This window comes from Musa acuminata, chromosome BXJ1-6 (genome assembly GCF_036884655.1).
Source record: "Musa acuminata AAA Group cultivar baxijiao chromosome BXJ1-6, Cavendish_Baxijiao_AAA, whole genome shotgun sequence".
In the NCBI taxonomy this organism is placed as follows: domain Eukaryota; kingdom Viridiplantae; phylum Streptophyta; class Magnoliopsida; order Zingiberales; family Musaceae; genus Musa; species Musa acuminata.
This window is the reverse complement of record NC_088332.1, coordinates 4,236,526-4,252,859: the sequence shown is the minus strand read 5'-3', so window position 1 is coordinate 4,252,859 and position 16,334 is coordinate 4,236,526. Positions and strand designations below refer to the sequence as shown.

At 39.6% G+C, this 16,334-nt stretch overlaps 2 protein-coding genes across 7 annotated transcripts; both read left to right on the top strand.

Annotated features, from left to right (window-relative positions):
- On the top strand, positions 1 to 2,893 carry LOC135581201 (glycosyltransferase BC10-like). Of its 3 annotated transcripts, none has more exons than XM_065186148.1 (2): positions 1 to 1,406; positions 2,676 to 2,893. In XM_065186148.1, the coding sequence occupies exon 1, from the start codon at positions 230 to 232 to the stop codon at positions 1,352 to 1,354; it is 1,125 nt and encodes a 374-aa protein (XP_065042220.1). In that variant the 5' UTR covers positions 1 to 229; the 3' UTR covers positions 1,355 to 1,406; positions 2,676 to 2,893. The 3 variants fall into 3 exon arrangements, with proteins under 3 accessions (XP_065042220.1, XP_065042219.1, XP_065042221.1); XM_065186147.1 differs by having other exon boundaries at positions 1 to 1,420; XM_065186149.1 differs by lacking the exon at positions 2,676 to 2,893 and adding an exon at positions 2,184 to 2,636 and having other exon boundaries at positions 1 to 1,420.
- A 2,982-nt stretch (positions 2,894 to 5,875) lies between these two features.
- Positions 5,876 to 14,317, top strand: LOC103986833 (uncharacterized). Of its 4 annotated transcripts, none has more exons than XM_065186144.1 (5): positions 5,876 to 6,946; positions 7,024 to 7,108; positions 8,390 to 8,463; positions 11,362 to 13,290; positions 13,381 to 14,317. In XM_065186144.1, the coding sequence occupies exons 4-5, from the start codon at positions 12,315 to 12,317 to the stop codon at positions 13,872 to 13,874; spliced, it is 1,470 nt and encodes a 489-aa protein (XP_065042216.1). In that variant the 5' UTR covers positions 5,876 to 6,946; positions 7,024 to 7,108; positions 8,390 to 8,463; positions 11,362 to 12,314; the 3' UTR covers positions 13,875 to 14,317. The 4 variants fall into 4 exon arrangements, with proteins under 4 accessions (XP_065042216.1, XP_009403219.2, XP_065042215.1 ...); XM_009404944.3 differs by having other exon boundaries at positions 5,876 to 7,108; positions 11,420 to 11,505; positions 12,046 to 13,290; XM_065186143.1 differs by adding an exon at positions 7,216 to 7,283 and having other exon boundaries at positions 5,876 to 7,108; positions 11,420 to 13,290.
- Positions 14,318 to 16,334: the final 2,017 nt, after the last annotated feature.

Genomic DNA, 16,334 nt, shown 5'->3' with positions numbered 1-16,334 from the left:
CGAAAGGAACGGAGCCTCTGCCATCCGTGTCCCTCGCTCCCCGCCCTTTCTCCCTCTCAATTGTCCCCCTTCGATCCGCTCCTGCGGCGCAAGATTCGATTTTGATGCCTGAAGCAGACGATTGACGCTGTGTCGATTCTATCGCTGCCCCCGTTCGCCATCCCGTCGCCGATTTGGTTCCCAGATTAGTGTGAAAACCTAGAGGATTGATCCTTTGTTGCCAGTCTCCATGAAGGTTTTTGGGAGAAATCTGGAGCTGGATCACGAGAGGGCGATGATATCTTGGTCGCCGTTCCTGATCGCTTTGCTCCTGTTGATGTCGATCCCGGTGGTGTTCGTTTTGGCCCCCCGGATTCTGCCGCCGAAGACGATGCCGAGCATCCCCGATTTGGACGAGGTGGACGATCTGGCGCTGTTCCGGCGCGCCACTCTCGCCTCCGCCGGCGGCGAAGGGGGCAGAGGGGGCGCCGGGATCCGCCGCCGCGCCGCGTCGGCGCCCAAGATCGCCTTCCTGTTCCTCACCAACTCCGACCTCGTGTTCGCGCCGCTGTGGGAGCGGTTCTTCCACGGCCACGAACGGCTGTTCAACGTGTACGTCCATGCCGACCCCGCCGCTGAGCTCCTCCTCCCGCCGACGCCGTCGTTCCGCGGCCGCTTCATCCCGGCCAAGGCGACTCAGCGTTCCTCGCCGACCCTCATATCTGCCGCGCGCCGTCTCCTCGCCGCTGCCCTCATCGACGACCCGGCGAACGCCTTCTTCGCCCTCCTCTCCCAGAGCTGCGTGCCCCTCCACTCCTTTCGCTTCGCCTACCACGCCCTCCTCGCTGACCCTGGCACGCCTTCTAATCTCCCCGACGGCCGTCGTCGCCGCCGCAGTTACATCGAGATCTCATCCAAAGATCCGTGGATGTGGAATCGGTACGTGGCCCGCGGCGACGGCGTGATGATGCCCGAGGTGCCCTTCGAAAAGTTCCGCGCGGGTTCGCAGTTCTTTGTCCTCGCAAGGCGGCACGCCGTGATGGTGGTGCGCGACCGCCGGTTCTGGAAGAAGTTTAAGATGCCCTGCTTGAAGTCGAGGGTGGATTCCTGCTACCCCGAGGAGCACTACTTCCCGACGCTCCTCGACATGCAGGACCCCGCGGGGTGCACTCGCTACACTCTAACCAGAGTTAATTGGACGGACAGCGTTGGCGGGCATCCGCACATGTACCAGCCGCCGGAGATCTCCGCAAATCTGATCAACGAGCTGCGGAAGTCCAATTCAACGTACTCGCACCTCTTTGCACGCAAGTTCTCCGCAGAGTGCCTCGACCCTTTGCTCAAGCTCGCAGACAGTGTCATCTTCCAGGATTAGCGTCAAATGCCTAGTCTTGGTTTTGGATTTATGGATGAAGATTTGGTTCCAGGTGAATGAATTGAGGTAGCGAACTGTCCTATTTTCTCCTGAAAGTTTATTTATCTGCCAGTAGTTTCTTGATGTTCATCTAATGAAATGTTTGTCGAAAAAATTGGACTTTTTCTGGATACGAGGCACCAAGTGGAACACCTAGTTTAATATCACACTGGAAGTGTGAAAAAGAGTTAGAGGTAAAAATGAGTCTACCATCATCAATGTGAACATAAGCATTATTGAGCAAATAAGTTTAGTTTCATCAAGTTAATATGTCATCTGTTTTATTGGTTTGGGTTGGATCAGTGACAAATTCTACTGGAACAAATAAGTCAAACCTTAAATTGGGCATATTCTTAATGGGCTAGATCATGACACTAAGATACTTGTATAGTTGAGCTCTTGGGATTTTGCCGAAACTGTAGTAGTCATGGAATGTCATCCTTGTGCATAGTATTAGTAGGTGTCTCTACTCTACTCAATTGTCTGGTTATTAGAAGGCTCTGGTTCTAAATCTTTGGTGGTATTTAACATGCTTTATTCCACATGAGGATCACTACTCTGTCACGAACAATTATTCAGTTATTCCACATTTTCTTGCTTAGTTGAAATTGGTACCATTACTAGATTGACCAAAATGAAAATTTGCAAGACTTGACCACCCACTTGACGTCTTCATAATCTGTGTATGAATCTGTGGGCACTCGATATTTGATATATTTTATTTTTTGTAGAGTTGCATATACCTAAAAAATCTAATGTTTTTTTGTATTTATCTCTCTATGTAATTTAGGTTTACCGAGAGGGTCAACAGTAATACCTGTATAAATAAAGAGACTCTTCCATGACTAGAATATTGTTTCTTGAGGTAACAAAGGAGCAACTTCATCATTGTACTAAGGTTCATTGTACCTCTATTTGTATGTTGATGGTCTTCGTATCAATGCTGGTTAACCCAAGTTTGTTGAATAAATGTGAACGAGTGGGGTATCTAGAGAATCTTAATATTTGGAGTCATATATATAGACACTATATTATTATTTATACAGAAATTTACAAACTTTGCAGGGACAGATATGTAAAAGGCCCTGCATCTTTCATATGTATGTTGTTTTTTAGTGCCTTTCTGTTATGATATTTCACTTTTCCATTGATTTGACTGTCACAGTATGTAGCAGAGGATTGGTTTAGTGATTTCCTTCTGTGTATCTCATGGTTTGCCAATTCTTGTTTGGTTAAGTCAGTCATGGAGGATGTTTATATCTTTCTATTGTCGCTTTTGCAGGAATTGATGAGAGTAACTGGCTGAAGCTGATCCATCACTCCCTCTTCATTGCTGAGCACCACCAAGCCACATGTTTCTTCAAAGCAAAAAATAAGAGACTGTCAAGTGAGATAGGCTAATTAGACATCAGCATCATCATCATCATCCCATGTAACACAAGATGTAACCCAGCAATATGTGTTTAATAAACAATAATAACTGTGAAGTTCTGAGCACCATCCTTTTCTGTCTAAACTGTGTTGTTATGCCTTTTACCTTGGGCTGTTTTCTGTCCTCATCATTTTTACCTGGATGCTGTGCTAGTTCTTTCTAGAAAGTTATTGTGGCTAATGAGGCAGAAAATGGTCACAAGATGATCTTTCCTTGAAATGTTGGCAAGGAATTTTTGACTTCCACAATAATAATACTCCTTTTTCTTTTATTCCATCTTGATATTGGTATGGTGAGAGTCAAAGGGAATCAACCTACTTGGCTGCCAGGCCAGTGATCTGTGTTTTCCATAAAAGATGTCTCTCCTGAAGATCCATTTTTCTCTGCCTAACTTGAGGACCTTCTGAGAACCATTCCTTTTTCACATGGTGCTGGCCCCCATTCACTTCCTTTCTTTGGACATCTTGCTGGCAGTCACACTCATCCAAGTTTTCTAGACATCCAAGTGCAGAAATTAGTGATATGATGGTTTCCCTTTGGATTTAGAATAATTATGACATTATAACTGGACTTCATTTTCCTTGCAGTGCTGCCAAGTTGGGTTAGGAATTGAGGGATCAACTAACTAATAAGGATTCAGCAGAAGTTCTCACAATTTGTAGGCAGTGGATTTGCTCAGTGCAATAGACCTCAACAACAAAGCATATGATTTGGGAATTTAGTTGAGGAAAGAAATGACAGCTTCATTTTCTTGTGGTTTATACTTGAAAGATATTGTAAAGTTTCATTATCCTGTTTGGAACAGATAGAATAGGATATTGGTTGGCACATCACTAATGGTCCCTTCTGCTTGATTGACTTGGTGGTTTGCTCACCATTGATATATTATAATGTAACTATCATTAGCACATATGATGACTATGACAACTAAGTTGTCTGTAGTTACACACTGTTCATCCAATTTAAATTTGTGATTTGGATTGATGAGTGCTTAACATGTAGAAGGCAAGAAGTCAAAGTCCAATATGTTCATTTCTATCTTTTTGGTCATTCTCAGGCACTTGAAGATCTCAGCAGACTTCAGATCCTTTTTTTTAATCTGTGATATTTTTGAACAATTATTTCATTTACTTGTTAAATTTTGACTATTATGATGAATCATGAAACTAATATGTGACAGATTCTGATGTCATGGCCTCTTGTATATTCTTTATCCTTGCAGTCCCTAAACCTTCTAATCCTAAGAAGACACCATCGAATAGGATAAGTGACCAAACATTTCAATCTTCTTTCATCAGTTGGCCTAATCCTCACATTATATCCATAATCATTTTTTTCTCAAGGTATTTCTTTTGACAGGATAAATGTATAACAAACACTGTGTATGATTTGAAATCCAATTTTTACCATCATGGATATGCAGAATGTGGATATTCCAGTGGCTTTATTGTACAAAACCAATGTATTCAGAGCATCAAACTTTGATTTGATTGAGATCAGAGTAAAAGGTTAAATCTTATTTCATACAAAATAAAGAGCTAATTACATATCATTCTCTACACTTACATGTTATTAGCATTATAATTTTTATACTTCAAAAATTTATATATGATTCTAAAAATGAAACAAAAAATTTCATTTACCTTAATGTCATCATCAGATGAAAAACACAACATGATTTCATTGATGTAATCATAAAATAAATCTCTGCAGCAATTGCTAAAATGTGACACCTACATACATCACTCTGTAGCTAAAATGTGATTCATATTGAGAATATTAAAAACTAATATTTTAAACTATTAATTTTATAATAAAAATTAATCAACAATAATAAAATAAAAAATCTCAATTATTAGAGATGCAATCTTCTGGCAAAATATTAAACATATAGTTTTCTTGTGACCGTTCTAAAATATTAATTCTTTATATTCTCAATTTGAAGCACATCAAGAAGAACATGAAACACAAGCAAGATTACATCTCTATTAATTATTGCTGCCACCATTGCTGTTCACCACTAGGAATCATCACTATAAAATTCGCACTATCGTCATTGATCATCATGATTGTTATTGTGCACATGAATTGGAAAATGCAACCATCAAACATCATAAGGCACGCTATGGATTAATATAAACTTTCTCAAATCATCTTTGTTAATCCAAATACTATACATCATTTAATAGACTAACTAACAACACAACAAAATCGCCTCAATTGAGGTAATATTTAACCTCATCGATGGTATTCATATAATTTGTGTGCAACAATGGGAGAAAAAAAAAATATCATAAAAAATGATCTAAGTCAATTCTCATCGTTCCATACTAAAGCATAAATTTTTTTATGACACTAATAAAATAAAAAATACTAAATAAATAATAATCCATTTAATATATGAATTTTTAAAACTTATTTTTTCGAATAACACCACTTATTTTAGTTCTTTTTCCAAGATAACATCTTTATTTTCTATAATCTTAAAAGTTCCATCGTAAGACCAATGCTTCCTCAAGTAGCATCTCAATCTTGAGGTTAATCTTGTTCTCGAGCTTGTTGTTGGTAGAGCTTACGATAAGATCGCTTGAGGAGGTGTTAGCTTTGTCGTAGGTCGCCCTCCTCCCTTTCTCTGCTTTGTGTGGTGTGGAAACATGAGCGATGTTGATTGGGTGGAGACTATAAAAAAAAAAAAAAAAGGCAAGGAAAGATATTTTTGGGATTAAAAAATAAAATACTTTATTTAGGAAAAATGAAAAAAAAGAACTATTTTATAAAAATCACCCTATTATATATATATATATATTTAATTGCTATGATATTTATTTATTAAATGAATAAAAATGTCCCTTATATTATCAATTTCGTATGTTCTCTTTCTCCACAGTTATTCTACTGCATGTAAAAGTAATAATAATAATACAATATAACCTATGATATTATTATAATGTGGTTTAGGGTTTCTTTCTCTCTTTGGTCAGCCCAGGAAATGTCGTTCTTTAAAATTCGTGCTGCCACTTGGAATTAAGTGTAGGGTCGAAGGATTTCCTCTCCTTTCTATCGCGGTCCGTCCCAACGATGGTTTCTTCGTCGGTTGGTGGAGGTGGGTGGTGGCAGGCCATCTGCCACCGGTCTCCCTGCCTATGCAATCGCTCGATCCTCTCGATCGAAAGGGTTCCCATCCGATGTCGTCCACCGGCGGCGGTTCCGGGCTTCGGATCGCGGCTGTGGCGAATGGATGCGGTGAAGGAGGAGGAGGAGGCGGAGGGAATTGACCACTTCGGTCGGCTGCCAGAATCCGTGCTGCTCATCGTTTTCAAGATCGTCTCCCGCCGCTTCCACGTGCTCGTCCCCCTGATCGAATGCCTCCTCGGCCACGTCGATTGCGTAATCTCTGACGAACCATCCTCCGCCTCCGGGGCAATTCCCGCGGCGTCTTCTCCCACGTGCCCGCATTGTGTTCGGCGGCATTGTCAAACCTTTGCAGGCCATCGGCCAGATTCTCGCCCCCCTCCGCCGTCGTTGCCACCAGACCGAGGTGCTCGCTGTCCTCCCTCTCGTCGTCAGTGGTGTCCCACCACTCCCGGTTGGAGGTCGTGAAGAACCTTAATGAGATCCGTTGCCTCCGGACCGAGCTCCCTGTTGGAGAGCTCGACGTCGGCGACGGCGTCCTTTTGAAATAGAAGGTCGAATTGTGGTCGACCCTCCACAGCTGCGTCTTACTTGGCGCGTCTTCCATCATCCCCTCGTCTTCCATCTCGCCCAAATCCTTGATCGCTAACCTAATCCTAGCTTCCATGTTGCTTGTGGAGGTGATGATAGCCGTAGCATCTCGGAGTTGTACACCAATTGAAGCTTGAAGCCTAGGGTGTTTTGGATGACCAGCTCCCTGATAGCCATCTCGGCACAGCATTACCTCTGGTCGATCACTTTAGAGCACGAGACGCTGGAGAACTTAGAGCTCATGAACATGGATGGTCAGGGGGTGCTAACGACGGACCAGTATCAGCATCAACGAGTTGCCATCAAACCGTCGTTCCAGCACTCTCATCTGGAGCTTCCTGGAGGATTGGTGCTGAAGAGGGCAACACTGGTGGCCGTCAAGCCAAGCGAGGTGTGGGGTAGGGAAGTTGCCAATGATGGAGGTTGTCAACAAGCTATATGGATTTCTAATGCATTTGAAGATCCATATATACAGGTCTTCAGGGAGGATGCTTGTCAAGAAGAGGATTTTCTATCTGGAGATGAGTTCCATATCGGGTTAGAAGAGATAAACTTAAGAGGTAAATTTATAGATATTGCAACTAGTTATGCTTGTTGGAAACTATTAATTTGTTCAAACTGTTGTGTAATCACTGAGATTTTTTCACCCTTTTTCAAAATTGACTAGACATTTGACCTTTTACAAATCTCAACAACAACAAAAGATCCATATAGTTGATCCTAACTAGTTGGGAGGTATGACTTTGTTGTTATTGTTGTTGCTCTCAGCTTGTTATATTTGATATAGTTTGTGTCCTTATTTGTCATTCAGATTATGAAAATATTTAAAATTGATTTTTATTTTAGAGTGAACATATTAGGTAATATATTAAATTAATTAAATATAAAATTAAATTTTATTTATTTCCTTTGTGATAACTATCCTTCTATGTAGATGGCAATGTTGCCCATTTTCTTCATCACTCACCTATCATCAGAAGGGTAGGATTGTCTTGTTGAAGATAGAGATAGGCCTTTTGTTCATTTATATTGTAGTTATTATCATCTTTAAATATTTAGAAATAAAATTTATTTTAGTTTTAAACTAATTAAAATAAGAAAAATTCATGCATTTGAATTTTTAAAACAATAATAACTAAAATTTAAATAAAGTAGCTAGCCTACCTTTCTCTTCAAGACTTCAACAAGACTATCCTCTCCCTCATTCCCTTCTCTTAATAGTCAACCGATGAGGAACATATAGACTTTATCGTCTTTAAATAAGAGGTGAGTGAGGGCTATCCTAAAGGAAATAAATAATAAATAATATTACATTAATTAATTTGATAATTAATTTAATATTTTGCCTAATATGTTCATCCAAAATGGAAACAGATTTTAATTATTTTCTTAATTTGGATTACAGAAAAGAAATAAAATTATATCAAATAAATTAAATCTTACTATGACAATTTTAGATTTTCTTTTGAAAGGGTGGGAAAATCTTGATAATTACAAGTTGGGCTTCCACTCTATAACTGTGTGTGTTTGGCAGAAGTAGGAGCTAAAGAAACAGAAGTTGTCATTGTTATACATGTATTGTAGATCATGAACGAGTATGTAGAAATTTGGGTTACAATAATCTTTTATTGAATGTTTTTATAATTCCTGTATATTTTAATATCTTTTTATAAAGTTTAAAATATCATATTATCCTAGATATAGTTGTTTCCTCGCTTGTGTTGGCCTAACAAGGAAGTTAATTCATAGTGAATCTAATTTTCAATTTACATGGTTAAATTAGGAACAATATAAATAAATTAATAAATCTAAAAAATTTAATGATTGATTTCTTTCCTTAGTGGGAAACTCTGTCTCCTATCCCATCTTAATGATGTGTTGAGGGGTTCATGAGGGAGGAATGTCTTCGAGAGAGGTAAGTTTTCCGACTATCCTTTGTCAATATTTTTATTTTCGCATATTTTACTTTATGATATTGCTTAGATTTCTTTATTTTGAAGATTAAAATTATGCTATTGATTTATAATTCCATTATTTAGATTAATTAATGATACATGATTCTTGTGATTAAATTCCTGTTACTTATTCCCATCTTGAATATTTGAACTATATTATTCTTGATTTCTATATAAATTTCATAATATTCATGTTTGAATTTAGATTGTTTGATATTGTACGTTTAGGGTTTTATATTATGTTTAAATAAATAATTATGAATTTAATTATTAATGATATGATTTTATATTTATTTATTTTGTTATGTTACATGTTTTAAAATTTTAAATCGATCAGTTTAAAAATTCTATAAAATAAAAAGGATGAAGCTGAAATTTGATTTGAGGATTTGATCTAGCTAGAATTAGGTTTGACCTGAGTCAAACTAATTGATCGGATTGGTCTAACTTAGTCTAGTAAGTTGGTCAACCCATGGGTAGCTCAATACGGTACTGTTCTCCAGCCTTCAGTGTGAGTCATTGGCTAGGCCCCATATAACATATAATCCCCGTTGGTTTGACGTGGGATGGTGCAACCTGACCTAGTGTGACCTATAGTTTAGTGCAGCCTGTGGCTTGTGGCTCGACCCAACATGGTGTGTCTTTACGTTGCTCGAGGTTTGTAGCTTGGCGTGGCATGGTCCACCTTAGTCTAGTGTGATCCAATTCCCCGGGCTTAGCAAAAACCAACGCGACCTAGCTCTTGTGGTTCGACTTAGCATGGCACGACAGCTCAAGATTGTAGCTCGACTAAGCACAATGTGGATCAACATAACCAAGCTCATGTGGCCCAACTTGCGTCACCCTTACATCCTGACGTTTGGTGCATGGTCCTTGCGACTCGGCCTGAGCTCAGCCCAAACTCCCTTAGTTTGCAACCTTTGAGGCTCATCTAGTGGCTTGTTGCTACCCAAACCCTATTATTGGTGGCCTCATGTTGCTCAACTCATGGTCCCTTGTGGCTCAGTTGGTTTCCTTGCATAGTGATTGAATCAGATTCGTTTGGTCGGTTCAGGTTAGTTCCGAGTGATTCCGGATTAGTTTTAATCAATTCAAGTCTGTTTAGCCTAAAATGAACCAATTCAATCCAATTAGGTTAAGTTTAGGGCAATTATAATTTGGTTCAAATCTATTGGATCAATTTATGTAGCGTTCAAGTTAATTGAGGGTTATAGTAGGATTGATACCTTATGATTTTGATGTCTAACAAATTTTTAAAAAAATATTTGATATACTTGTGATGAATTTGAATGAAAGTAATGAATTTTCAATTTAAAATTGTGTCGTGTGATCAAAATAAATGATAAGGCATGATATGATATACGAGGACTCTGTTTACTATCAAGGCCAAGTGGGCCGATACTGGTAACATGATTGTTTTTGGGTGAGCCATCAGACGTGGTGGTTAGATGATTTTTCTATCTACTATTCGGAGGAATGTGTCTCTATTTTGGAGGATGAGGGATATTACTTCATTCATTATTGGGAATATGATATGTGTTGCTTGCTATTGGGAGAATAAAGATATGATCCCTCCATCCACTATTGAGAGAGTGCACGGGTGTCCAACCTACACAACTGAATGAAACCCGAGTCTTGTGATGACTATGATATCATTATGTGATATAATTTGATTGACATTTGCTTGATGATTGGCTCTCTTTGAGATATTGTTATATATTTTCGGAAGATGTTTTAGAAGATCTTTACTCAATGTGTTTTGTTAATATCTTATGTTTTTGTTTTTAGAGAGCACTCTTCAAATGTTAATTCTAGTTCCTAAGTAGAAATATTTATTTATTGCTTGCTCGAAGAGATCTAGTATTTAATGATTATTAGTGCAAGCTTATAGAACTTGTTTTACTATTTTCAGACAGTTGTTTATTTTAAGAAAACATTTGAGATTTTTGTTTGAATATAATTAATTTTTTTTAGACTGCTCTGGATTAATGTCGGTGGTAAAATTGTCATATTCTGCATTGTGAAACAAGTGTCGGATGTGACATTTTTATAATAAATATTGAAAATCCCAAAAGTATCATCAATCTAGGACCAAGAATCTGCTTAAAGTGATTCTATTTGTCTGCAAGTAGTCACCTAGTGAATTATTATTTGTCAAGTTTAAAATATTTGAGTTACATTAGTCTCCTTTTTCCCACTTTGATTGCTTTTGTTCTCTTGATCACTGTTTCATTATTTTCCAAGAGTGAGCTTAGGATAAGTTTTGCAGAAAGAACTTTTGAATCTTATTTGTTTGTACTCCATTCTTGTTTGTGATAGTTTAGGTTGAAGATTGTTTTTGATACCAAGTTTTCAGTAGTATGTGGGTCATATGTTGTTGTCTCCCTTGATGATGCTGTTTTAGCAGATAACTGGAAGGTCCACGATTCGGCTAAAATTAATTGAACAATAGATGTTCCATATATGGTGAAGGTGTTCTCTTTTTCCTACTAGATGCATTATATAACCATTATGTGATATGTTTATGGAGATATAATATGGAGGACCAAATAACCTCATTATAAGGTGGTACTCAGATGTATGGCCCTCAAGTATCACTAGCCGTGGTACTTGCTTTTAATTATTCTTTAAACTTTTTTGAGTGGTATTTATCATACAACTTATGGATTGTTGATTGCGACTAGTAAATATTTCTTTAATGTACATTGTTTTCTTCAAGAAGCTTATGGTATGTTGTATGAGGTCTTATTATATCAAATCTTGGTGCTATAAGTTTCTTATTGAAAATGTTATTCTTACTTTATATGTTATATATAATATGAAATTCTTTCTTTTTTGTGTTGCCATATGGTGTACAGCTGTTAAGATTGTTGTGATGCTGATACTGAAGACACTTTGCTTGGTTACTTGTTTCAGATAGCATGAACAACAAGCATCTCATGTTTGTTCATAAGTGTTGACATCTGGTCTATAATTCAATGCTACATGAAGACATATGATCGGTAAGGCAATTACTAAATGAAGATTAAGTGTCTCCACTAAAATTAGGGTGGCAATTCACAATTTAATGCCAGATGTTCAATAGGCAAGTCTCTGTTTTTGTCAGAAGTGCTAACTTATACCTGTGTAACTTTCAAGTCTTATTATATCAAATCTTGGTGCTATAAGTTTCTTATGGAAAATGTTATTCTTACTTTATGTATCACATATGATATGAAATTATTTCTTTTTTTGTGTTGCCACATGCTGATCAGCAATTAAGATTGTTGTGATGCTGATGACACTTTGCTTTATTACTTGTTTCAGATACCATGAACAACATGCATCTCATGTTTTTTCTTTTTGTTTTGCTCAAGTTTTCATATATGATCAATAAGTCAGTACTAAATAAAGATTGAGGGTGGCAATTCACAATTTAATGGCAGATGTTCTACAGGCAATGGTCTGTTTTTGTCTTGTATCATAAGTGACTCTGTAACTTAAGATGTTGACTTTTGGTCAAATCAATTTTATCATGTTTACTTTTTATTATTTGTGTGCAGAGAGGGGTGCTTAGCAAAAGTCATCTCATCGAAACGTGTCGGATATGTGCGCTTCGTTTTCCATTGCCGTGTTATCACATTTTGCTACAAGTCAATTGGGCTCGGTAAGCATTAAAGAAGGCAACAGGAACGTCCACCCGTTCGTTCCCCATTGTTGAGCCGGTCATCCCTTCCCGGCCGCCAGCCATATTCGACCCAAAGTTTACATACAACGCCCCGCGCCTGCTATAGTCGCCGACGTCGACTCTTTCATCGAGAGGATACAGGCGATGAAGCCATGGATCAAGATCCTGGTCATGGCGCTCGCCGGCGCCGTCGTCTTCCTCCTCCTTCCCCTCCTGTTCTGGTGTCGTCTGCGTCGGCGACTGGTTCCCCGGACCGCGGAAACGAGTCCTCCTCAGAGCCTGCAATCCGGGATCGCCAGGCTTCAGCTCGCCCACGGATCGAACACCAGCGGAAAGGTGGGTCGTCTCTTCCACCACCACCTCCACCACCGCCCGAGCCAAGGCCAGGACCAGGACCACGTGCCGACACCTTTCTGTTGGAACGACCATCCCGGGCTCGTGGTGGAGGCGGTGGAGAACGGGTGGTCGCGGTTCGTGTTCGCGGCCGGGCGATCGCCGGACCACTTGCACCCCCGCTGCGCCCCGGTCTGGGGCCTGTGCGTCGTCTGCGACGGGGAGAGCGACTCCGTGGAGACGAGCTGGGAGGTGCCCGTCGGATCGGCGGACTTCCTGCAAACGGTTCGGCTCAATCCGAGGGCGCGGAGGAGCGGCAGCACTGGTAGCAGTCCACTCCTCCACGGCGAATCTATCTCCATCGCGAGGATGCTTCTCCCCTTGCCCGGCCCGTCTCTGCGCGTCTCCTCCTTCCCGCAAGATGCCTACTTCGAGATCACCATCTTGTACCTGAAACCACACCAACAGCAGCAATCGTCTTCTCGCGCCAGCAGGAGGGCCAAAGCCGACGCCGGCGGCGAGAGCGAACGCGCGAAGCTGATCGCCGGCAAATTCTTGGAATCCCCGTCCGACTCCACGGCCCATGACACCGTCACTCCCACCGTAATCGACATCAACAGTCCAAACCACGGATCCAAATCCACCAAAGAGGAGGGAGGCAAACAGAGACACAGCAGTCTTCTCTCCTTTGGCCTCACCCATGGCGGTTCGCTTCCCAGTCGACCATCGCCCGGGACGTATCGGGGATCCATCGGCTTCCACTCCGACGGCTCTCTCCATCTCGACGGTAAGAGAACCCATCTGCGTTTCTCCGCATCCTATTGATGAGGACAATTAATTGGGGGATCAGTTCATGCAACGCGCATTCACGTTTCAGGAATGAAGCTGGTGTTCGAGTCGGAGAAGGCCGAGTGGGCAGAGGTGAACAGGGTGATCGGCTGCGGCTTCGACCCCAGCAAGAAGAAGGTCTTCTTCACGGTGGACTCGGAGCTGAAACACGTCATCCACTGCAACTCCGACACGTACAAGGCCCCGCTGTTCCCGCTGATCTCAGCAAACGCCGACGCCATGTTGCTGGTCAATCTGGGCCAGAGCAAGTTCAAGTACGAGCCGGCAAACGCACGTCGAACGCCGAATCCCTGCTTCATCCGCTCCTCCTCGGTCGACGGTGGCGCCAACACCATCGGCTACGAGGACAGCCGCGAACTGTTCTCGATGGGGAGGATCGACTCCGAGTGGGTTGATGCGGTCAAGAAGAGCCAGAGCAGCAGCAGCAGCAAGAAGAGCAACGTGAACTACAACAACGACGGCAGCACCGTCATCGATGTGGATGCCGATTCTGATCTCTTCGAGATCTCCCTGCACATTTGACAGATCATGTTGTGCTTAGAAAAATGTTACGACTCCAGCGGTGGAAGCAGACGTCATTGGATTGCTTGGTGCTGGTGACGCCGGCCATTGCAGGTGTGTGATGGAGAGAGAAAAGATAGCAACACGGAGAGTCGCATATCGCGTCTGTTGTTGCACTAATGATTCAGGACGCAAGAAAACGAGAGTGCTTTCTTGCGAAGATAGGACTGACATCATTCATCTGTGCGTGCTAATTTAGTCTCCTGTTCATAAAAATAACACAGTTGCTGTTGCAGTACGAGCGGAGTGTTTCAACTCCTTCTCGTTGATGGCCTTCTTTTTTTCTTTGTTTGTTTGTTGTTGATCAATACACTTTGTAATTTTCGTTGATGAGTTCATCAAGATGATAATTTTGTACAAGTTGGGTTATTAGAAACAATAAAAGAAAACCCATTAGAATACGACGATCAATGAGGATAGAGAAAAGTTAAAGATAAACTAAGGGAATGATTAGTTAGAGCTATCATGATCATGAAAGGAAGGTGAATTATAATTGATACTAGGAATATGAGGTCCCATCACTCTATGTCGGTAGAGTGGACTATGTTGTCATCGCAAGATATGACGATATTAATTGAGACTCCTTGCATTTAAGTAATGTTTGATAAATTCTTTACTTTTTTTTTTTCTGCAATTCTTTAGAACTAGTGAAATTATTCATCTTTAAATGTCAAGTTTGAGGTTTTTTTCAATTGTAAACGTCAATATTCATGTCTTAATGAGATAATATGCCCAAAGCATTCATCAATAATATATGTATGTATGTATGTATATTCAATGCACAAGATTCATATCAATGTAGGGTCTAGGAAAGCTAACGACTCGAACTTGATTTTTAAATCGTAAAAAAATAATCTTATTTCTTGTTTGACGGCACAGAAAATCAATTAAATTCATAACAAACAATAAAAAAAATATGATTTATCAAATTTATTAAAGTGAATGATGTATTGTGATTATCCATTAGCTTTAGCAGTGGGGCCATTGGAACTGGCTAAGGCTCTACCTAATTCCTTACCTACAGCTCAAAAGTTGGCTTTGGTGGAGGCACCTTAGCATGGCTTGTATAAAGTTTATGGACTTACAATATGGTAAGTTGCCATTAGTCTTTGGTGATAACTCTGTTGGAGTGACTATTGACATTCTAACAGAAGCACCCACCAAACTTTAACTATTGTAGTTACAGTTTGAGAACCATAAATTAAGATGTTTTTGACACTTGAATAGAAACAATTCAAGGTTAAGGATCAGCTCATCAATCCATGCAAAGTAAATATTGAGTATAGAGAAGTAGAGGATCTTTGAATGGAAGATAAATTATGAGAGTATAATGCCTTCTTCTTTCCTTTTCTTTCTTTTTTTTTTTTGGAATTTTATATGCTATTACTTTCACCTTGATTGCTTAGTATCTCTCATAATTATGATTTGATTAATGGTTGAAATTGACTTTTAGACATTTGATAAGGCTCTTGGTGATTTAGTAGCTCCAAAATTAATGTTGATGAGAGTAAAATGAAGAATAAATAGGAGAAAAATAACTAGTTAACATCAAGCAAAACATATATGGAAAGCAATTAAAGGAGTCAATAACTATATCTAATGTTTAATTCAGTAATTGCTTCAAGTTCATTGACTATTAAATATGAAACTTAAGTATCATATAATAAATCCAAACAACTATACATAATCCATTGAAAATAGGACGATAAATGATGAACGATGATATTGTAAGTCAATGAGATGTCATGATCAAAAAATTAATCCTCATAATTTTTGAGTAATTTTTTAGACCCGAAAGTAACATAGAGTCCGACCGGAAAGTAATAGAATCACAAATTAGTAAGATCGAAGGCGATTGACTGTAGGTCATTCGGAGTTATTAGATTAATCTTTTGAAAGACATAAAAAAAAATATAAGTACTAATAAAAATAAAGATTATTGGGTATAGTTTTAAGATCAATATTTCATGATCTGACCGCGAGAATCGATCCATTAATATTCTTACTAAAAAGTACTGCTCATTAACTTAATAGAGTTGAGAGCTGGTGATGACTTATATATTCAATCACATATATAATTGAAAGCGACACCACACATCATGAGTGGTAGTACGAACCAATCCTTCGTCGTCGTAAAGTTATGCTAATGATATCGTTGATAAGACAACAAATTGAGAGACTAATAATCTAGATTTGATGACAAGATCAATGGCAATAGTTATGTTGTGTCGGCTGGTCTTTGTGCTAAATAAAACACCATTGAATCAGCATGTTATTGCAAGATTTGATGTTTACTATGTCACTATGTTATTGACATGGAAGCTTATGGAGATCCCAATTCCATAGGTTTATCCGACTTAGTTAGATAGTTTTGGTGCTTATGCCTTTCACCCATCCATATAAGAAAGATTACAGGTGAAT

Coding starts and splice junctions, on each gene's coding strand:
- LOC135581201 (XM_065186148.1), top strand. CDS start 230: ATGAAGGTTTTTGGGAGAAATCTGGAGCTGGATCACGAGAGGGCGATG.
- LOC103986833 (XM_065186144.1), top strand. CDS start 12,315: ATGAAGCCATGGATCAAGATCCTGGTCATGGCGCTCGCCGGCGCCGTC. Junction 13,291..13,380: donor CGGCTCTCTCCATCTCGACG/GTAAGAGAACCC, acceptor TTCACGTTTCAG/GAATGAAGCTGGTGTTCGAG.